At 32.4% G+C, this 21,678-nt stretch overlaps 1 protein-coding gene across 2 annotated transcripts; it reads right to left on the reverse strand.

Moving 5' to 3' along the window:
- Positions 1-4,255: 4,255 nt before the first annotated feature.
- Positions 4,256-17,662, reverse strand: LOC141678927 (protein phosphatase EYA). 2 transcript variants are annotated; one of them, XM_074485367.1, is made up of 6 exons: positions 17,550-17,662; positions 17,146-17,406; positions 16,878-17,045; positions 15,137-15,230; positions 5,528-5,659; positions 4,256-4,950 (listed from the first exon to the last, which is right to left on the reverse strand). In XM_074485367.1, exons 2-6 carry the CDS (start codon positions 17,332-17,334, stop codon positions 4,652-4,654), a joined length of 882 nt encoding a protein of 293 aa, XP_074341468.1. In that variant the 5' UTR covers positions 17,335-17,406; positions 17,550-17,662; the 3' UTR covers positions 4,256-4,651. The 2 variants fall into 2 exon arrangements, with proteins under 2 accessions (XP_074341468.1, XP_074341469.1); XM_074485368.1 differs by having other exon boundaries at positions 17,502-17,625.
- Between the last annotated feature and the right edge of the window lie 4,016 nt (positions 17,663-21,678).

The following is a 21,678-nucleotide window of genomic DNA, read 5'->3' on the forward strand; positions in this document are numbered from 1 at the left end:
TAAATAAGTTAAGTATTAGTGATGATATACCTTTTCTTAACTTATTTTTTATTTTTTAATAACTTTAATTTTAATACATCTATTTTTAAATATTAAATTTACTTTAAAATTTCTAAAATTAAGATAATTATATTAAAAAATTATTTATTTTAATTTATTTAAGTAAAAATATTTAACTTATAAATAAAATTATCAAAATACTTTTATAACTTCTAAGTATTAATTTATTTATCACTTGTAAGGAATTTATGGGTTTAAGTCATGAAACTTAAAATTATGTGAAGTGGTCCACATATTGGGAGAGTGACCCGAACGACCTTTAATTCGGAAATCAACTCCCCATCCAGTCTTGTGCCTCTCACATAGCTGTATGCATACTTTGTATTGGTTTGCTCTGGGTTTTGTAGGATATTAATATCTCTGGTCCATTTCACCCATGTGCCTCTGCTCTTTCCCGCATACATAATGCGTAAGAGCTGTGCTCTCGAAAACGAGAATTTATGTCTTTTATATATATATATACTACTCCCTCCGTCTCAATTTATTGTCTTGTTTGATTTTTTACGGTCAAATTGACTCAAATTTGACCGAAAATTTCACATGATATAATATCGAAAATACTTATAAAATTTATATCATTAAAAAGTATATTTAATCTACTTTTATATGTATATTTTAATTTTTCAAAATAATGAAAGAATAAATTTTTATTTACGGTCAAAGTTGAGTCAATTTGACCATCAAAAGTCAAACAAGACAGATAAATTGGGACGGAAGTAGTAATATATAACCCGTGTGTTATAATGTTGTTTTTATCATATATATTATAAATTCTAATTTTAATTATACCTCTTAAAATTACTATTTTTTTATAATTTTAATATGTTGCCGGCAGGATTCGAATCTTATACCTCTTAAATAATAATAATTTTAAGAATAAATCTAACGCTCAACAACGACCGACAACCAAACTTTCAATATTTCGTCTTTAATATAATAGTATAGATAGTAATATAATATATATCCTATTTTAAATATAATAGAATTAATAGGCGATTAATGTTAGGTGTCCTGTTTTAAATATAACATTAAGTGTCATGATATAAGTGTCATATTTTAAATATAATAGAATTGATATGCGAGTAATTTTAGGTGTTTTATTTTAAATATAATATTAAGTGTCCTATTTTAAATAAAATAGAACAACCAACAACCAAACTTTTAAGAATTCATCTTTAATATAATAGTATAGATATATTACTATATAATTGTGGGATGTACAGTATATATTATAAATTATAATATTAATATGTTGTTGCTATTCAAAATTTATATCACAATAATAATAATTTTTAAGATCATATCTAACGGTTTTCATTAATTGAATTTGACGGCTCATAATGGAGTGACAAGAATATCAACAAATGGAGTGAGAGTACCAGCAACGACTAACAATCAAATTTTCAATATTTCGTATTTTCAATATTTCGTCTTTAATATAATAGTATGTATATATATATATATATTAGTGATTACTCGGAATATATATTTTAAAATATATTTTTAATTTATCAAATTTAATATAATAATTTAAGACAAATATATGTAGGGGATAACCGGATTAATAATTTAAGAAAAATATGAACTATGTAGGGAAATTCTCATAATAAATGAAATAGACAATTAAGCAACGGCTACTCTGAATATTGTAAGGACAACTAACGAAAATGAAATCATTTAATTTACATCGATCAACTTTGTCTTGAGAAATAATGAGTATTAACGCACAATGGCGGTAGTTGTAGAGTTTAAAATTTTAAAATATTTTTAGGTACATCTTTACCGACATTATCTATCAATTAACAGATACAAAATTAGAAAAACATACATCTCCCTTACAGTAAAATATATATTTCATTTATATTACATCTACTCGGTTGATTAAAATATATATAACTCGTACGAATTATTAAACTAGTTAATTATCTCCTTTATCCCTTAACATTTGAGCGAATTTAAATCTTAACATATATTACAATAGTTGTTCCTATAATTTAACACTATTAAGTCATTTTAATTGATAAAATGGGATTTGCACCGCAATGCCAGTCGCAAGTGGCAACTAACTATTTTCAAATTGGGAAAATGGATTTTTTCGTCACCCAACTTATCGTGTTTTTAGAAATTTACCATTCAACTATTATTTTTTTTCTTTAACTCACTATGTTAGGTTCACATTTGTTTTTAATCACGAACGTTAGTTTCAGATTTGATTATTAGCATTATGTCAATTTTTGATAATATTATTAAAATATAGTGGTAGTATGTAATATTTTAATGATTTGATTTATGTCTATATCTCCATATATAGTATTTCATATGTCCCCAAGATGTTTACCTTGGTGATGATAGTTTGACAAGCATTTTTAGGCTACTAAAAAATGTAGTTTCATGATTTATTTTTAATTTTTTTTCTTCTAAATAATAATTTAACGTTTAAATATTTATATAGAAAAAAAGTCTTAAAAATAAATTATAAAACTATGTTTGTAAGATAAATATCTTGTGAGAGTTGTTTGATTTAATACTAAATTCACATTATTAAAACAATATTATATTTTTGTGTTTATATATATACTTGTTTCACAATTCTATTAGAATGAAGGGAAAATGAATTTTTTCGTCACCCAACTTATTGTGTATTTAGAAACTTACCACTCAACTATAATTTTTTTTATTTTACTCACTAATGTTAGGTTCGGATTTTTTTAGTCACTAACGTTAGGTTCGGATTTGATTATTAGTATTTTGTCAATTTTCTATAGCATTATTAAAATAGTGATAACTAGTAACAAAAATATCAGATATGTCTTATAAGAAAGCTTATGTGTGTCTGTGTGTCTGAGTTTCCTACATGCATGTGGAGGAGTCGTATAATATCTGAAATATATACTTATGTTATAGGAAGAACGCATATTGTTTTAAACATCTGGTCAGAACAGATGTATATACATTGTAAACAGACGCATAAAATCAGTTCATATACGTCTGTTACTTTTAGGTGGGGTACTAAGCTCAAAACCAAAATTATTAGAAAAAGGCATCACAATCTGTACTAAAATTATTGAGAAATAAAAATTCAACATAATCAAATTAGCAAACTGATCATAAAGTACTTATAAAAAAAATTAAAAATTACATATCAATATTTTACCATACGACACTTTCAAAAATCTAATGAAATCACCAATCACAACTCCTTCATACAACTCTTAACAACCCAAAATCAAAACTATAAAAACATTCATTCTAATAGAATTGTGAAACAAGTATATACATAAACACAAAAATATAATATTGTTTTAATAATGTGAATTTAGTATTAAATCAAACAACTCTCACAAGATATTTATCTTACAAACATAGTTTTATAACTTATTTTTAAGATTTTTTTTCTATATAAAAATTTAAACGTTAAATTATTATTTAGAAAAAAAAATTAAAAATAAATCATGAAACTATATCTTTTAGGAGCCTAAAAATGCTTGTCAAACTCTCATCACCGAGGTAAACGTCTTGGGACATATGAAGTACTATATATAGAGATATAGACATATATCAAATCATTAAAATATTACAGACTACCACTATATTTTAATAATGCTACCAAAAATTGACATAATGCTAATAATCAAATCCGAACCTAACGTTAGTGATTAAAAACAAATACGAACCTAACATTAGTGAGTAAAAGAAAAAAAATAATAGTTGAATGATAAATTTCTAAAAACACGATAAGTTGGATGACGAAAAAATTCATTTTCCCCTTTCAAATTTAACAGACATAATTTTAGTTTCAATAATAATAAACGTTACACGGTCCTATTAGTAAGTCAAAATAAAAATAGATACACGGTCATGTTTCATGTATTTTTTAAATAAAAATAAAAATTAATATATTATACACATATATGTTAATTTTTTACTCTTTAAGTCTTAAGTCAATATTTCATCTAGAATGAAGAGTGGTCAATTCTTGTGAAAATTAGATTTAAAATTATTTGTAATTATCATATTTATATATTATTTCAAATATTTATTTATATAATTTTAGTTTAAATATTTATTTATTTTATGTATTTTCATTTTGTGATATGTACCAAAGAGTAAATCCAAAACAAACATTAAAGTAATCCGTGTTATTTCGCGTTCATGTACCACAAAGAAAAACTAAAACCCGTAATTTTCGTGTCAGTATACCAAATTGTAGCATCGTAGTCGAAAGTAGTAATTTACAATTGCTGTAACCACCTGAGGATACGAAGTGTATGTCATAGATCCAAAGGTCGTCAGCAAGGAAAGTAAGGCAATGAAACAACAAATTGTATGCACCCTAAAGCCCTAGTAAGAATAGTAGCACCAGATGGCACTTACAAGTTACAACTCCTGAGCGTCCCACTAATCACACCCAATGACACTGGAAAAAATGTTCAATATCTTTAATGTTAAGCACTTCGGACTTTAATCATCCTATTAGGAGAACATCTGTATAAATCGCTGAACATACTTCTAAATGAAGGTAATCTGGTTGGCATATATATTTTAACTCAGGCCACACCTGATCATTATTTACACTACAAGTCAAACAATCTTACAGCCTATAGATTGTTGCTGGAGTTTTGTCTTGCTGTGCTGTTTCATCAGTTCCTTTCTCCGTTCGATCATATATAACCGCTAAATAGTGCCCCAATGTACTTACATTAAGCCCAGGAAAACAATGAGAACTGCCTGGTCGCGGATCAACTTGGACGAAAGGCCACTTCATGCTTTGTGCTGCTTCACATTCTTCCCATCCATCTCCAATCACACAAAACTGAATATTTTGGTCACTGAATCGCTCTTTTATCCACGTAAAACACTGGAGCTTCCCTACTTCCCATGAGCTATAGACTGACAAAATGACATACATGTAAGTTTCTAATATCCTGGAATTTGTATCCTAACCAATTAACATAACTTGCATATTTTTTGGAAAAAAGTCACAGTTACACCTTATTATTAGGTGCTTTTGAGGAGCACGGTTGGATAGCTCAAGTGGTTAAGAGTTTATCCTATGTCGTCCTAGGTCTGGGTTCGATCCTTTCTCACCTCGAGAATTTATGAGAACATACTCATTTGTAAGGCTATAAGCCATATTTGTCCAAAAAAAAGGTGGTTTTGCTTAAGATCAGGCTGATCCCAAAGGCCTCTCAGGTTAATTTATCATTTTCATGATGTACGACTAACAATTTAAAGTTAACTGCTAAATGATTTGTTAGCGAATGCATTATTATATAATATGCACATGTAATTAGTTTCAAGGTCATTTAGTTATATACAGTCCAAGACACTGACAGTGGGATATAAATCTTATTACTATTAAGTTAGTACTTAGTACAACAGAGTTCTGTACACAAAATTATACTTGGACAATGAGAATTACTAATATGCACTTGGAAGATAGGCAATAGTGGTGAAGGTAACTGACCATTCTCGTAAGATATCAAATCATCTAGCTGAAAGAGCAAGCACTTGACAAGGCTGGGTATCAATGAACCAGAAGTCACTAACAGATTCACATGTGATCTTGTACCAGAACACTGTTCCAAGCAGTCCCGAGCTGCACAAAACGATACCAATGAAACAATGAAAAACAAGTTAGAAGGTTATAAAATTGAGGTGGAATCACGGAAAGACGACTACTTCCACCAATGGATTGCAACTCTAAAATAAGATACAGTATCCAGAAACTGTGAATTTGAGACTAACGCTTGGCTATTCTTGAGGTTCTCCTGGTTCTATGTATGATAGGGATTAAGTACTTTACTTCCTTCTTCCATATACACCATAGAAAAGAACGCAAAATTTCCAATATATTATCATCCAAACAACTGGACATTTTTTACAGAATTCCACGCTCCATCAAGTCCCTTGGCTTCGTTTGTGTTAGAATTTATGCTTTGATATTTAAATATAGAGGGAGGATCAAATGGTAACTCAATTTACTGGGTAACTTAATAACTAAACATGAGCCATTGGATTATTTATATATTAACGTTTTAGATTATTTTAAAATCACAACTAATTATCCAAATCTAATTAGACAGGCGTTTAACAAAACTGACTTGCACTCAACACACACCTTATAAAAAACAAGTACATTTTCTGATTAATAATATTTATTTATTTTACTTTTCCGTATATTTAATAACTTTTTTGTTCATCTTTTACGATGAAAAATTAAAAATTAAAATAACATATATAATGTTAACGTGTTTCATAATTTTTTTATATTTTATGAATTTATTTTTCACGTATTTTCTATTACTAGCATATGGATTTAAAAAAAGAAAAATTAGAAAGAACAATAGATAAATATAACTCTAGAAAGAAAAATTAGAGGATATGAAAAATAAATTCTTTAAAGAACACAAAATTAATCAAGACACAACATTAAAAAAACACATAACACTAACGATAACAAAAAAATTACGGTACATATAAAAAATTACCGAACACTAAAGAAAAATTTACGGTACACAAAATAGTTAGATAAAAAACACATAACACTAAAAAAAATTACAATACAATATAAAAAAAACTGAACACTAAAGAAAAATTTACAGTGCACAAAATAGTTATAGAACTTGTAAAACTTTTACTAGACATGCAATAAAAGATACTAAATATATAATTTTTTGGTGTAGAAAAATAGATAATACAAAAAATTATTGACCATAATTCAAAAATTATGGGTTCAACTATAATCAACTAGTAAAAAAATTTTTGTTTTTGAAAAACACTAGTAAAGAATATTGCACACAAAAATAATTAAAGAACATAAAAATATTTATAGAACCTAGCACAAAAATTTTAAGGAACACTCCTAATGAAAATTTAAATATTTAAAACAAAAAGAACACGTATAAAAAAATATGTAAAAAGTACATGATAAAACTATACATGAACACTAAAAATTTTAGGTGTAAACAGCAGATGAACGTGTGTTATATACATGTACCTATCATAACTAGTTACTTAGTTACCCAATAATATGAATTACCCACTGAATCTGAACCTTTAAATATAAATATACTTTAATAATTGGTTATGTTTTCTAAATATTTAGGATAATAATTTATGTTTAGATGTGTTTTAGATTTGAGTATTTTTGAATTATTGTTGTATTATTTTTAGGAGATGAGATGAGTTTCTAATGTATTGGCCCATAAAAGGTCATATATGATTATAATAAAGATATTCACTTCACGTTTTCTCATTTTTACAATGTAGACACCTACACCTATAACCCTAAATATACCTCTACCTACACCTATAACCCTAAATATACCCACACCTAAAAAGTTAACATGGTATCCGAGCTTTCTTCTCAAGGGACCTGTGAAACACCATAACTCATATTTTCACCATAATATATTTCCATGACGCATGTTAACCCAGTTCAATATGTTTACTCATATTATGGTGAAGTTGCTTATTAGGTATATGGTTTTTTAAACCCATTTCAATTTTTTAATTATTTTGACTTTATTTTATTTTGAATTTATCATACTCCTTATATTACGGAAATGTTTTAAATTCTACTTTATCTTTTTTTTACTATTATTGTATTTCATTATCCTTATTTTTAAATTTTCTTTTTTTATATAAATGTATCAAAATTATTAATTAATGTAATTTGTAATTTATCTTTTATTTTGATTTCAAAAAAAATATTATAAGTTATAAGTTAAGATTTACCAAACACATTATCAACTTAAAAGTAACTTATACATAAAATTATCCAAACGCCTAAAAAACATAAAGTTGCGATATTCATATCACTTAGATGACACTTTTTAACTTGAAGTCATAGGTTATATATTTTAAGAAATCCCAAATGGGCCCTATAATCCAGGAGGAGCACAAGAACATGTTTTGCAATACATAAAAGATGATAAGAATGTCTAAGAAATGAAAGGCTACAACCCAGGAGGAGCATGGAGATTATAATTTGTTATGATGAAAATTAAATATCAAAGCAAGGAGGAGTGTTAGAATTTTATGCTTTGATATTTAAATATTAATATATTTTTAAAAATTGGTTATGTTGTCTACATCTTTAGGATAATAATTTATGTTTAAATGTGTTTTAGATATGAATAATATTGAATTATGGTTGTATTATTTTTAGGAGATAAGATGAGTTTGTTATGTATAGGCCTATAAAAGGTCACAGATTATTATAATAAAGATACGCACTTCACATTATATTTTCTCATTCTCACGATGTAGACACCTACACCTATAACCCTAAATATACTGCTGAGACTCAAAATAAGTCTCCTGCCTTGCTGACTTATGCGAGGAAAAACATAATGGTAAAAAGGCCTTCACAAAATTAAGCAGGGACAATTTTGTACTTCAGAAGAAAAGTAATTAGCTGGGGAAAGAAGTAAAATAGGAAAAGCAGTGGGTAACAGAGGGGGTGAAAAGTGAGTAGTGGTTCTGAGGTAGCAGGAGAGTCCCACCTCTCGAATGATGGGTAGCTTGTTTTTCATCACGATCTCATTAAACTTTAATTGCAACTTTAATTGCAGTAGTTTCTATTTCTTTCAGTGATTATTGAAATGTTATCTTCTATTTTGTGTTGTTACTTGCTGGTGTTAGTTGATTATAGGACCTATATAACAAAGGTTCTTAGCAAATTGGTATCAGAGTTGTACGATTCAGTATCGGGCAGCAATGGGAGCACCACCTTTGAATCAACATCGTATAGAGCTGCAAGAAAGAGGATTGGGCGACCTTTGTTCTTCCATCTCGGAACAAATATCGGTGGTCGTTCACGCAGCAACTTAGGATATGCAAAAAACCCTAATTGCCCAATTATCCAGTTGGAGCAAACGATCCAAAGGAAGGTTGGAGATCGTATCTCAAGAGCTACAGAAAAACAGAAAGGGTTTATGCATGTACTCAAAGGGGAACAAGAGAAATTGCAAGAGGAAGTTCGATCCACTATGACATCTCTAAAAAGGGGTGATGATTTTCAGGAATAGGTTCGGGTGGTGGAGATTCCGGGGTGGGTAGAGTTTTTGGAGATATTGGGGGTAATCAGCTTCAAGGGAACTATGGGAATTGGAGATTCAAAAAATTAGATTTGCCGACTTTTGACGGTGAAAATCCGGATGGTTGGATTTTGAGAGCGGAAAGGTTTTTTAATTTCTATAAACTGAATGAGGAGCAACTAGAGTCAGCGGTGGTGGCTTTTGACGAAGATGCTCTTTGTTGGTACCAATCGGAATATGGGCGACGGCCTATAAGAAGCTTGATGGAGATGAAAAGGATTTTATTACAGCAGTTTTGTCCCACATCGAATTAAAACTTACATGAGCAGTGGTTTAGTCATCAATAGTTGGCAAGTGTGGGGCAATATAGGAGGGGGTTTATCGAGTTGATGGCACCTTTAGTTGGTGTTCCAGAAGAAATAGCTAAGGGGCAATATATTAATGGGTTGAAGGATGAAATTAAAGCAGAATTAAGATTGCTTGGACCAAGGAGTTTGGACCATGCCATGGACCTATCTCTCAAGATTGAAGAAAAGTTGAGATTTAGTGTTGAAGTTCGTAACCTGTCAAAATTAAAAAGCCCGCCTCCTGGTTCCAGAGGTATGCCTAACACTTATACTCCAAGTCTTTCATATCAGACATCCAATAACTCAAACACTTACCAAAATGACCACAAGTATACATCTGGATCGTATAGTATACCTAACTCACCTTCTGTACTATCACAAGATACTGTATCTTCTTACGCTAGTTCAAAAAATTCAAATCCACTCCCGGGAGCCAAACCTCTAGGGGAGATAAGACGCTTAAGTGATAAGGAGTGGCAAATGAAGAGAGAGAAAGAGTTGTGTTTTAAGTGTGATGATAAGTGGCATGTGGGGTACAAGTGCAAGTGCCCACGAAAAGAGCTCAGTGTACTCCTAACTCAAGACGAAGATGATGACGAGGGCCTTGGAGCGGAAATTGGACAAATGGAGGACAAGGGTGACGATTCTGGAGATGGGTTACAAACTGAAATTTCTTTAAATTTCGTTGTAGGCCTACCAAGTCCGAAAACTTTTAAATTAGAAGGGTCAAGGGTCACCCCGTAGTGGTGATGATTGACCCCGGGGCTACACAGCTTCGCAAAGTGCACAATTTCGTGTCGACTGAGGCAGTGCAGAAATTGGGGTTAGAATTATCAACCTTAAAATCATTTGGAGTTTGTTTAGGTACTGGAGAATCAGTACAGGGCGAAGGAGAATGTAAATCAGTTGTTTTGCAACTCAAGGTATAACTATAATTGAAGACTTCTTGTCTCTACCTCTGGAAAATTCAGATTTAATCTTGGGAGTGCAGTGGTTGGAGAAATCAGGGTCGATAACAACAAATCAGAAAACTCGGACAATAAAGTTCAAGATGGGTAGTGAAACAGTGATTTTGAAAGGAGACCCGTCGTTGTGTAGGTCAGCCATTTCACTTGAAGCTACGTTACGCACTATAAAGAAAGAAGGTATGGGTTTCTTAGTAGAGCTGAATAAGGTATAAGGCAATTTTGGCAACAAAGCTATGGGAACGGATGAAGAGATATCGGCACCAGAAATTTTAAGGTCCCTAATCCGTGAGAATAATAAGGTTTTTCAACTACCCAAGGGACTACCTCCAGAAAGAACACATGAACACAGCATTGTGCTTCAAGAAGGTACAAACCCCATTAGTGTAAGACCTTATTGACATCCTAAAATACAAAAGAATGAGATTGAAATATTGGTAGGAGATATGCTTTCAGCCGGTATAATTCAATCATCGAGCAGTTCTTTCTCCAACCCCGTCCTTTCAGTCAAGAAAAAAGACGAATTGTGACAGTTTTGTGTGGATTACCGCGCTTTGAATAAGGCTACTGTTCCAGACAAATATCCGATACTTGTGATACACGGGTCCAGAATCTTCTCTAAATTTGATTTAAATCGGGTTACCATCAAGTGCGCATGAAGAAAGATACACAAAAAAAATGGCATTTCGAACTCACGAGGGACACTATGAATTCTTAGTTATGCCGTTTGGTTTAACAAACGCGCCTACTACATTTCAATTTATCATGAATGAAGTATTTAAACCCTTTCTCCGTAAATTTGTTCTCGTTTTTTTTGAAGATATATTGATATATAGTCGAACGAAAGAAGAACATGTGGAACATGTGAAGCAGGTGCTGGAGGTATTATGGCAGAATAAGCTTTATGGTAATGGAAAAAAATGTGAGTTTGGGCAGCAGGAAATTTCTTATTTGGGACACATTATTTCACACCACGGAGTAGCAATGGACCCTCAGAAAATTCAGTTTATGGTGGCTTGGCCCCTTCCCATAAATATTAAGGAGCTTCGGGGATTTTTAGGGCTTACGGGTTATTTACGGAAATTTATTCGTGATTATGCACATCTAGCTGCCCCCTTGACTGAACAACTAAAAAAAGAGTGTTATGGGTGGTCACCAGCAGCTACACAAGCTTTTGAAGAGCTGAAATTGGCAATGACAACAGCCCCGGTGTTGGCCATGCCAAATTTTCAGATTCCCTTCATTCTGGAAACCGACGCTTCAGGATTTGGGATTGGTGCCGTACTCATGCAGTCATCTCACCTGGTGGCTTATTTTAGTAAAATCCTTGGGGCCCGAGCACGTCAGAAGGCTATCTACGAAAAAGAACTTATGGCAATCGTCCTTGCTGTTAAAAAATGGAGGCATTTCCTTTTGGGTCGGAAATTTACAATCCGCGCGGATCAACAAACCCTTAAATTTTTAATGGAGCAAAGGGAGGTAGGGCAAGAGTACCAACGTTGGGTGAGCAAATTGATGGGTTAACAATTTGAAATTGTTTATAAACCAGGGCCCACCAATAAAGTGGCTGACGCTTTGTCTCGCCAGTTCATGAGCCAAACATAGTTAGGGGTAATGATATCTGTTTGTGGCATTCCGTGGCATGAAATAAAAATACATAATGAGGGGGACGCATTTATACAGCAGCTAAGGAGTGACACTGAAACAGGTAAGTCATATCCTCAAGGTTTCGCATTAGTTACATTTTGAGATACAAAGATAAAATTATGATTCTTTCGGGATCGTCTCTGGTTAGGGAACTGTTGAAATTTTATCATGACCCCCCAATAGGACACTCGGGTGAGTTTAAAAAATATTAGAGGCTAGCTAGAGAATGGTATTGGCGAGGAATGAAAAAAACCATCTCTAAATATGTGCAGGCCTGTTTGACTTGTCAACAACAAAAGTATTCTTCTCTCTCACCAACTGGGCTTCTACAACCTCTCCCGATTCTGACTCAGGTTTGGGAAGATATATCGATGGATTTTGTTGAAGGTTTACCCAAATCTCAGGGGTTCAATGCGGTGTCCCAGCTGAAACGAGCTATTGGGGTGTCCCAGTCATCTCCCCTGATTCCTTCTCAGATAACATCTGATTTGATTCTGGACGCTGAACCAGATGTTGTTCTTAATGTGCGCAATCGTTATCAAGGCTCTCTGACAATGCCTGAGGTTTTAGTGCAATGGAAGACTTTACCATCTTGGGAAGCCACCTGTGAAGATTTCAATCTCCTGGACAAATGTTTTCCGCATTTCCACCTTGAGGAAAAGGTGGCTGTGTGGGCCCGTGGTAATGCTGAGACTCGAAATAAGTCTCCTGCCTTGCTGACTTATGTGAGGAAAAACAAAAGAGGAAAAAGGTCTTCACAGAATTAAGCAGGGACAATTTTGTAATTCAGAAAAAAAGTAATTAGCTGGGGAAAGAAGTAAAATAGGAAAAGCGGTGGGTAACAGGGGGGTGATGAAAAGTGAGTAGTGGTTCTGAGGTAGCAGGAGAGTCCTACTTCTCGAATGATGGGTAGCTTGTTTATCATCACGATCTCATTTAACTTTAATTGCAGTAGTTTCTATTTCGTTCAGTGATTATTCAGTTGTTATTTTTCTATTTTGTGTTGTTATTTGCTGGTGTGAGTTAATTATAGGACCTATATAACAAAGGTTCTTAGCATAAACCCACACCTAAAAAGTTAACAGTTTGGTTTTTCAAGTACAGACAGTATCATGGACACTGTAAAGGCTTTCCATAATCTGCTAAAGGAACAGGAAGAGGTGGAACTTCCACCGTGGAAGCTATATAGCTGCCAAGGTGGACAATCTAGCTACTGTTTTGTAGTAATTTAAATTTCAAGGAGAGAATGACGGGTCTTCTCTCTCAAATACCAGATAATCCCTCCTGTTAGAACTAAAAAGGCTAATCCAGACTCCAGAGTGCAAAGTTAGGAGGCCAACTCACCTGAGTGGTGAGGACCCTGATGACCTTTTCTGTGGTGCCAAGGAGATATCTGGAGAAAGGGGTAAAAAAGGAGATCTTCTAAGATTTCCTTGGTGACTGATTTATCCACAATTTGCTAAAATTTGATCTTGTAATATTGTAAGTGTGGTCCCGTGTTTATGTAGTAGTGATTATGAACAGTTTCCGTGGAAGTTGTATCGATCGACTAACATGCAGGCCTGACAACTTAGCCATGACAAAAATATGGTTTTTTGGCATATGATGTGCAATACAGGAGAGTATATGATCTTAAATGACCAGCTGCATATAGCAATTGATTGCTCATCTCTGGATGTACTTCCTTTTTTATGTCAAATACGAAGTAATTTAAACTTTTCAGACATATAGTATGAGATTATCAAAGAGGGTGAAATTTCCCCATGACGATGCATACAACTTTCTTATTGGTTTTCTAAATTTTTGTAACGGCTGAAACATAAACCACTTTGGAACTTGGAACAACGTACTGGATCAACAATGTGGCAAGTGATCTAGTTCATCAAATCTATTTTTTAATCTTGCTAAATACAAAATTTAGGTACACCCCCCAAGGGAAGCACAAAAAGGATTTACAAAAAGCCATATCTGCTGCTTGAGAAGGTGGAGACCAAAAGAGTGCAATTAAATCTCAAAGCATCTTAATGGAATCATACAGGACTTGTAAGAACTGAGGCATCACACATAAAATTTATATCTATTTAGCCGACTTCTGTTTTACACGAGACCTACGTTTTTTAATCTCCTTAAAATTCTCATGCTTTAAACAATTTATCTTCTGCGATTTAAATTTAGTACAATTATTTTCAATTACAGAAATCTATAAAATTAATTGCTTCTCACATTTACCTCGAACAAATCAGTTCTTGGATTTTGTAGACAGTTAGCTACATTATTACAGACATATTGGTCGTCAAAACTACAATACTACAATACAGTAAGACACCTTAGACAAGTCTTTTATTCCTGATTTCGATGTCAAGAATATCACAGCCTTTACATGTGTTTAAGAATCAAATATGCATAGCTTCAAGAGACCATGGTTGAAATTGTAAACTGAATTATCATCGCCATTATAAAAAGTGTTCGAGAGCTGCTATAGACAGGCCAGTAAAACACCAATGCTCAAGTAGGGAGAAATTTCTAACTGGTTCGCAAGGAAGCTAAGGGTAAAAAAATGTGTTCCAGGAGGCTATCTCAAGAAGCTGGGTTCTATGGAGGTTGTATTTATTATTTTTTTTAAGACTGTAAATGTGTTAAATACTATATTAGTAATATTACTATTTACTAATAACACAATCTTTTACTGGGATTAGGAAGTAGACCGTAAAAGATGAAAGATGCTGAACTAGCTAATTATCTTGGTGTTATCTCTGTTCTCTACTGCATTTCACTGTGCTCACATTCATAACGTATGTAAATTACTTGAGCTAGTATGTAAAGCATTCAAAATCAATTTTAGTGAATGATACGTTCTCTCTCAAGGACAACTTGTTATTTTTACCTTAACACAACAATCTCCTAATTTTATTTATTAAAATACTGCATCTAAAGGGACAAACTTCTTGAATATTTCTCAAAGGCATATGGCAGTAATCCAGCATCAAAACATATATGAAGAGTGGCTGAAAAACGATTATGTTTGAATGAAAACATAGAATTCACACAGAGGCATTATAATGAGAAAATATACCTGAAGAATGCCAGTTATTTGTGAAAAAATCAGTTTCTTCGTACAGACTTTCCCAGGATCTAGTCATATTTTGATCAAGAATTTTACGCAAGCCCTGCATTAAGAATAAATTCAATTATTAAAACTTATGCAAGGATACCATGCAATACATAGTAGCCCACACGTAAATGAAGAAACTAAAAAATCTTGTTGCCAGACCACAAGTTATGCAAGTGAAAAGTATGTCTCTAACCTACTACATATGTTAACTTTGTTCCAGTAATTAAAGTCCTATAATGCTGATTCAGAACTTTGGATAATGGACTGGAAGGTGACAACCATCGTAATAAGTAATTAAAGTCCTATAATGCTGATTCAGAACTTTGGATAATGGCCTGGAAGGTGACACCCATCGTAATAAATACTTACTTATGTTTTCAAAAAGTTAATATACCAACTTATTGAAACTTAATCACTCAAATTAGGTCTTTATCTTTTACTGGCCAGGAGGGAGGGGGAGACTCGGAGAATGAGTTCCCAATTAAAAAAGTCAATTGTAAAAAGCATCCTCAGAAAAAGAGATAAAAAATTTAGGACATCGACTACGAGAGCAAGCATATAAGATAGACAGCTGCTTTTTCCTTTAGAATATCAAATGCTTCAAAGGATGACAAAAATAAATATTTGACATTACAAATAGATGATGTGATACCAGCAATCGAACATGTATGTTGTTATGCCAATATATTGAAAGAATTCAAATAGAAAAGTAAACTACGAAAGCATATTGAAGTATACATGTATCTGATCCAATTCTTTAATAGGCATTAATATAAGAAAGTCTAACTGTGGTGGGGTCTTTTAGAAAAGCATACATATCATTTATTTTTATCAAGTAATCAACTCTTGCAGTTAATCGGCATCATAGTTAGAAAATTAAAATACAGTAGAAAAATGTAAAATACTGGAAATATTAATAATCTAATAAAGTCAGGTACTAAGCTATGACTAGATGCGACAATCATATAACAAGCTCAGCAAGATTTACAAAGATTTGAAGCAGGTTCACACAATATATTTTTATTTTTTTTCAATATCCCAACTTGATCATCTTACACTATCAAGAAAGTTCAATTATATTTCTAAGTTGTGCAGTTTTTCATTGTGCAATAAGGTAACAAGTCTTCACCTGTTCAAAATCGGATAGAAAAAGGTACTAATCAGCAAAAAAAAAATTAAACGTTTCTGAATTTTAAAAAAGGGGCAAATTACTTGCAATCTAATTGGTTAACCAATTTGGCTAAATATATTACATTTTAGATGGAACTTTTCAGAGTTCAGCAGAACAAGAGACAGTTTATATGGAAGCAAGAAAGAGAGTGAAAACAGATTCAGAAAGTTCAACAGAAATTACAACTGATAAATGCTCATGATTAGCTCAGATTAAAACATCTCGAGTTTTAGTAAAACAAGATTAATTCTAGATGGCGTATCACGCCACATTCTAATCACGAAGAGACCAACTAACTCAAATATATATAACAAGAGCAATAAACTCATTTTGCATCAGTCTGATATTTTTTCTACTATGACAGTAAGCATGATAAAGTAGGCAACCCATTTATAAATGTAAGGATACATTGGCTAAAGGTAATAATCATTTAAATTGTGAATCCATAATCTTAACCAGATAATCGGACTGATGCCTCAACAAAGAAATTAAGTACAACACAATTAAAAGATATATGCCACAGCACCAAACCTTTTTGTACTTGTGAGCAATAAGGCGGTGGCGGTATGCAAGCTTTCTTTTATTAATGTCATCAGCTAACGGGCCAAACTCATCCAAGCTAAAATTATAATCAGACAAATCCCTTCCATCATCATAATGCTTGAAAACATCAAGAAAAGGCTGATTACAATTTTCAATCTGCGTCAACAAGTACAACCAAATAATTACATAAGCAAATGCACAATTCCCTAAACACCGAATAACAAGAAGCACATTACAAGAAAAAAGTATATCGTACTTGTTCATAGAAGAACGATTGATCGCAGACATCAAGAATGTAATTCTCCCAAGTCTTGCCAATTTGAACACCCCTTTGCACATCCTTAAGACCATGAAAACACTGGGCGTACGTGCCGTTAATCAAAGACTTCAGCAAAATAAGAGTCTCGTCCATGTCCCAAATATAAACAATGGTTTTGTGATCCATAACAGTATAAGGGCACAACTCAAACTTGCAAGTATAAGCCCTACAAACTACCGTTTGTGAATGCAAAATATCCTATCATATCATAAAAATATAAAAGTCCATTATCATCAATAATTCAAGCTAATAAAACCTAAACAGAGCTCTTGGTATTTTGTAAAAACACAAACCTTAAACACATACAGTGTGATTGATTACAGTAACTGAAAGATGCTTACCCACTTTGGTGTGTCTTCACCGGTGGTTTAGCTGCACACCCAATGTTTGTTTTTTGTCTCAACACACAAACTCACCTTCATTTTACTACTGGCATCTTCCCCGGATTGCATTCTTTTATTGTCATAAAAAAATACGATATTTTCAATTTAATTCCTATAACTATTTTTTTATAATTTTATAATTTAGGTTATTTTACTTGTACAATAGAAATATACAACAATTATTTTGGTTGTTTTATTTATAAAATACAAAATTTAACAAAGTTTGTGGAATAATATGGGTCGAAATTAACCTAAATATATAATTAATGTTGCATGAAATAAACCTAGTATGATCCAATAAATAAGTGGGTGGTGGCCCTAAATATCCATTTCGGGTTAAAAATGGTCCAAAATATCAATTCTAAAAGTAATGGCCGTAAATGTCACTTCAAAAGCGGTATATCGTGTAACGTTTACGCAAAAAACCCAAACGATACTTCATGTAGCCTTGACACTTTGATTTTTGTTATATATAGTAGATAAAGTAGTGTTTTGGTACAAAAGCAACAAAACGTCATTTAAAATAACGTTTTTACCTTTAAAAATAAAAATAAAAAATTAAACAAAACGTTACATCGTGTAGCATTTTGGGTTGTTTTCCAAACGTTACACGATGTAACGTTTTTAAGTGACATTTTGGGCCATTTTTTTAAAAATTATATTTTGGAACATTTATACATCAAAATGATATTTTGGTCCATTTCTCTAAAAAAGTCCAATTAATAAGATCTGAAACCTTAATTACTTATTCATTTCATCACTAATAATAGCGATAATTAAAGAGCACAATAAGTAAGTTTTAATAAGAGATAAATACTAAAAAGTGTGGCCAACAAGCCAACCAAACCTATAACAAATCTTATTACTACAAAGAAGAACTCCAAAGCTCATTAAGAAATCCAACATATAATATATTCTTTTTATGCCCTTTTTGTTATAGCCCCCGGAACATCACCAATAACTACGTTTTAACTTGGTTCTCATCAAAATATATAAGTATCTTGTTTGGACACGATTCAGTCCCGATCAACAAGAACAACCATTATACCTCGAAACTCTCAAACCATAATCAATACGACCTAATTACTTATTCATAATATTTGTCATCGTCTGTTGAAAGACTACATTAACCATGACGAGAACCCGAAATAATTAAAATTTACCATCCATGACCTATATTGTTGCTTCCACCATTGAAGTACCACCACTCTCAAGCATGACTACTTCAATGGTTGATCCCGTAACAACTAAAATCCTTGTAGTTTAATTTTAACTTGAAGTGACAGCTGAGGATCCTCAAATTCAAGGAACAGTTCCTCATATTAAGAGCGATTCCTCATATTTACCAACCAAATTCTCAAGTTCAAGGGTTAAATTTTCAAGGGGTGATTCGCTAACTTCATATTGTAGTGGCACCCTTAACTTCTAATAATCCCAACGACTACTATTCTTTATCACTGTCCTCCCTTCATGAACCCTGAATGATTCAGATTATGGATTCACCAGTATGGCCAAAGAAGTGGACATCAACATCGACCCGATGGGGGTTACGTTCATAAATTTGAAGGAGGATGTCCAAGTAAGGAGACGTCCAAATAAGGAGCATATAGAAGGAGGATACAAGTATGTTAAATTTTCAAGAGCAGGTAAGTACGTTAAAAGGAAGAAGCCGTAAAAAAGCAACTCGCCTAATATATGGGTAAAAAAATAACAAGAAATAAAAGAAAATCAGGATTACGACAAATAGAAAAAATATGTGTGGATAAGCAAATACTATGATTCTCCCCTGAATAAAGCCACCCTAGAATTATTTTTACTAAATATACATGATTGAACATACAGAGAAGCTAAATCATGATGGATATTGAGACAGAAGAGGATCTTCGATGGCCGAAACCTTTAAAGACTAATCCCAATGAAAGAAAAAGTCAATATTTTTTATTTCGCATAGACATCAAAAACTACACTAATGATATTGTCATCAAATAAAAGATTAGGTGCCCATTGGGGGCATTGTTGGATATAATTGATGATATCATTATATATTATCATAGGTTAATATCAGAGTTTGTCAAAGAAGATATCAGAGTTTATCTTATCAATATTTGACAGAATTGACATCATCAGAGTTTGTTATCAGAGATTATATCAATACATGACAAAAAAACTGTATCTCGGGAAGTAATTGATTATATGATAACTACTATGATTTGCAGAGATATGTTAGTGTAGGACTTTACTTATTTGTAGAAATTAATAGTTGGATATGTATTAGGTTTCCTTATTCATGTATATCATATCAACTAGATTGATTATGTAATTGTGCAATATATAAGGATAGATTAGGTTAACACTGTATGTGTCAAGTACTTGATATATCATTCTGTGTAACCTAACAACTCTCGAGAATATATGTTCATCCTTTCAAAGAGTTTTGCAAATAGTTTTTATTCATTAATATAAAGCTTGTTCTTCATATTTGAGTTTCAATTCGATTTGATTATTAATACTGTATTCACCCCCCTCTACAGTATACTTAGGGCCCACAAATTGGTATCAGAGCTTGCCTTTGATACACAAATATTTTAAGATCCATAAAAACAATCAAAAATGGCAGACAAAGAAACTCAACAAACACAACCATCACCAGTCACAAATCAAATAAATAACAACATGGGCACATATGAAACCATCAAAGTTCCAATTCTAAAAGTGAATGAATATCTTATCTGGAAAGTAAAGATGTTTATGCTTCTAGAAACTACAGATTCTGAATATCCTAACAGGATTTATGATGGTCCCGACAAGCTCAAAAAAACTGGCTGTGTCTGTTGTTGGTGAGGCTGAGAAAATGGTTGATAAAGAAAAGAATGACTATACCGCTGAAAAACTAGCATCTAACATGAAAGATGCTAAATTCAGACATCTCTTGCATAGCAGTTTGGATAGTGTTATGTTCAATTGAGTGATTGAATGTAAAACTGCAAAGGAGATATGAGACATTTTGGAGGTGAAGTGTTACGACACAACTGTTATTAAGAAAAATAGGAGAACAATACTCACACATGAGTATGTGAACTTTGACTCAAAAGCTGATGAGTCAGTGAATGAGATATATGACAGGTTTCAGAAATTGTTGAATGATTTGTCACTTATTGACAAAGAATATAATCAATAAGATTTAAACTGAAGTTTCTTCTTACACTCCCTGAAAAGTGAGATTTGAAGATCACATCCATAAGATATAATTATGATCTTAACTATGATCTTGAAGATACATCTCTGGATGAGATCTATGGAATGCTCAAGACTCATGAATTAGAGATGGAGAAAAGGAGAAAGATGAAAGGATCAAGGACTGGACAAGTTGCACTCAGGGTTGAAGAAAAGCCAAAGGAAAGGTCTTTGAGAAAGAGTCATTCAAGAGGAAAGGCTATGGTTGCAAAGTCTGATATCGAGTCATCAAATACCGATGATGACTCAAACTATGATATCTCAATGAACTCTGAAAGTGATTATGGTGATGATTAGAAAATCTTGCAGATGGCTGCTTTATTTGTGAAAACTTCAAGAAGATGGCTTACAAGGATTTCAAGAAAGGAAAATGTTTTCCAGGAAATGCTCAAAATCATCAAACTTTGATAAGAAGAACTACAGGAAAATGATGAAAAAGATTCCAAGTCTGGCAAGATTGACAAGTACAAGATCAAGTGTTACAACTGTGATGAAGTTGGACATTTTGCAGCTGACTGCAGGAAGCCAAAAGCTGAAAAAAAACAAGTCTTGATCACCAAAAAGAAGAACTAGGATGATACTTCAGAATCTGATGAGCATGTTAACTATGCTCGCATGACAAATGTCGATAGTGAATTTGAGGCTCCTAAAACTAAGTTACCTCAAACAACTCTAACTTTTGATATTGATGATATATGTGAGTTAAGACTGTTTTTTAAAACCTTGCATATTAGATACGGAGATCAAACTCTTGAAAATGCTAGGATTAGAATTGAAAATTCTGACTTAAAGAAAAGAAATGATCACTTAGAAGTTGAGTTAATTTTCATGCTAGAAATTCAAAAGGAAAGAG

This window comes from Apium graveolens, chromosome 8 (genome assembly GCF_009905375.1).
Source record: "Apium graveolens cultivar Ventura chromosome 8, ASM990537v1, whole genome shotgun sequence".
Classification (NCBI taxonomy): Eukaryota; Viridiplantae; Streptophyta; class Magnoliopsida; order Apiales; family Apiaceae; genus Apium; species Apium graveolens.

Coding starts and splice junctions, on each gene's coding strand:
- LOC141678927 (XM_074485367.1), bottom strand. CDS start 17,334: ATGGATCACAAAACCATTGTTTATATTTGGGACATGGACGAGACTCTT. Junction 17,046..17,145: donor AATCGTTCTTCTATGAACAA/GTACGATATACT, acceptor TTGTTGACGCAG/ATTGAAAATTGTAATCAGCC. Junction 15,231..16,877: donor TTGCTCACAAGTACAAAAAG/GTTTGGTGCTGT, acceptor TTCTTAATGCAG/GGCTTGCGTAAAATTCTTGA.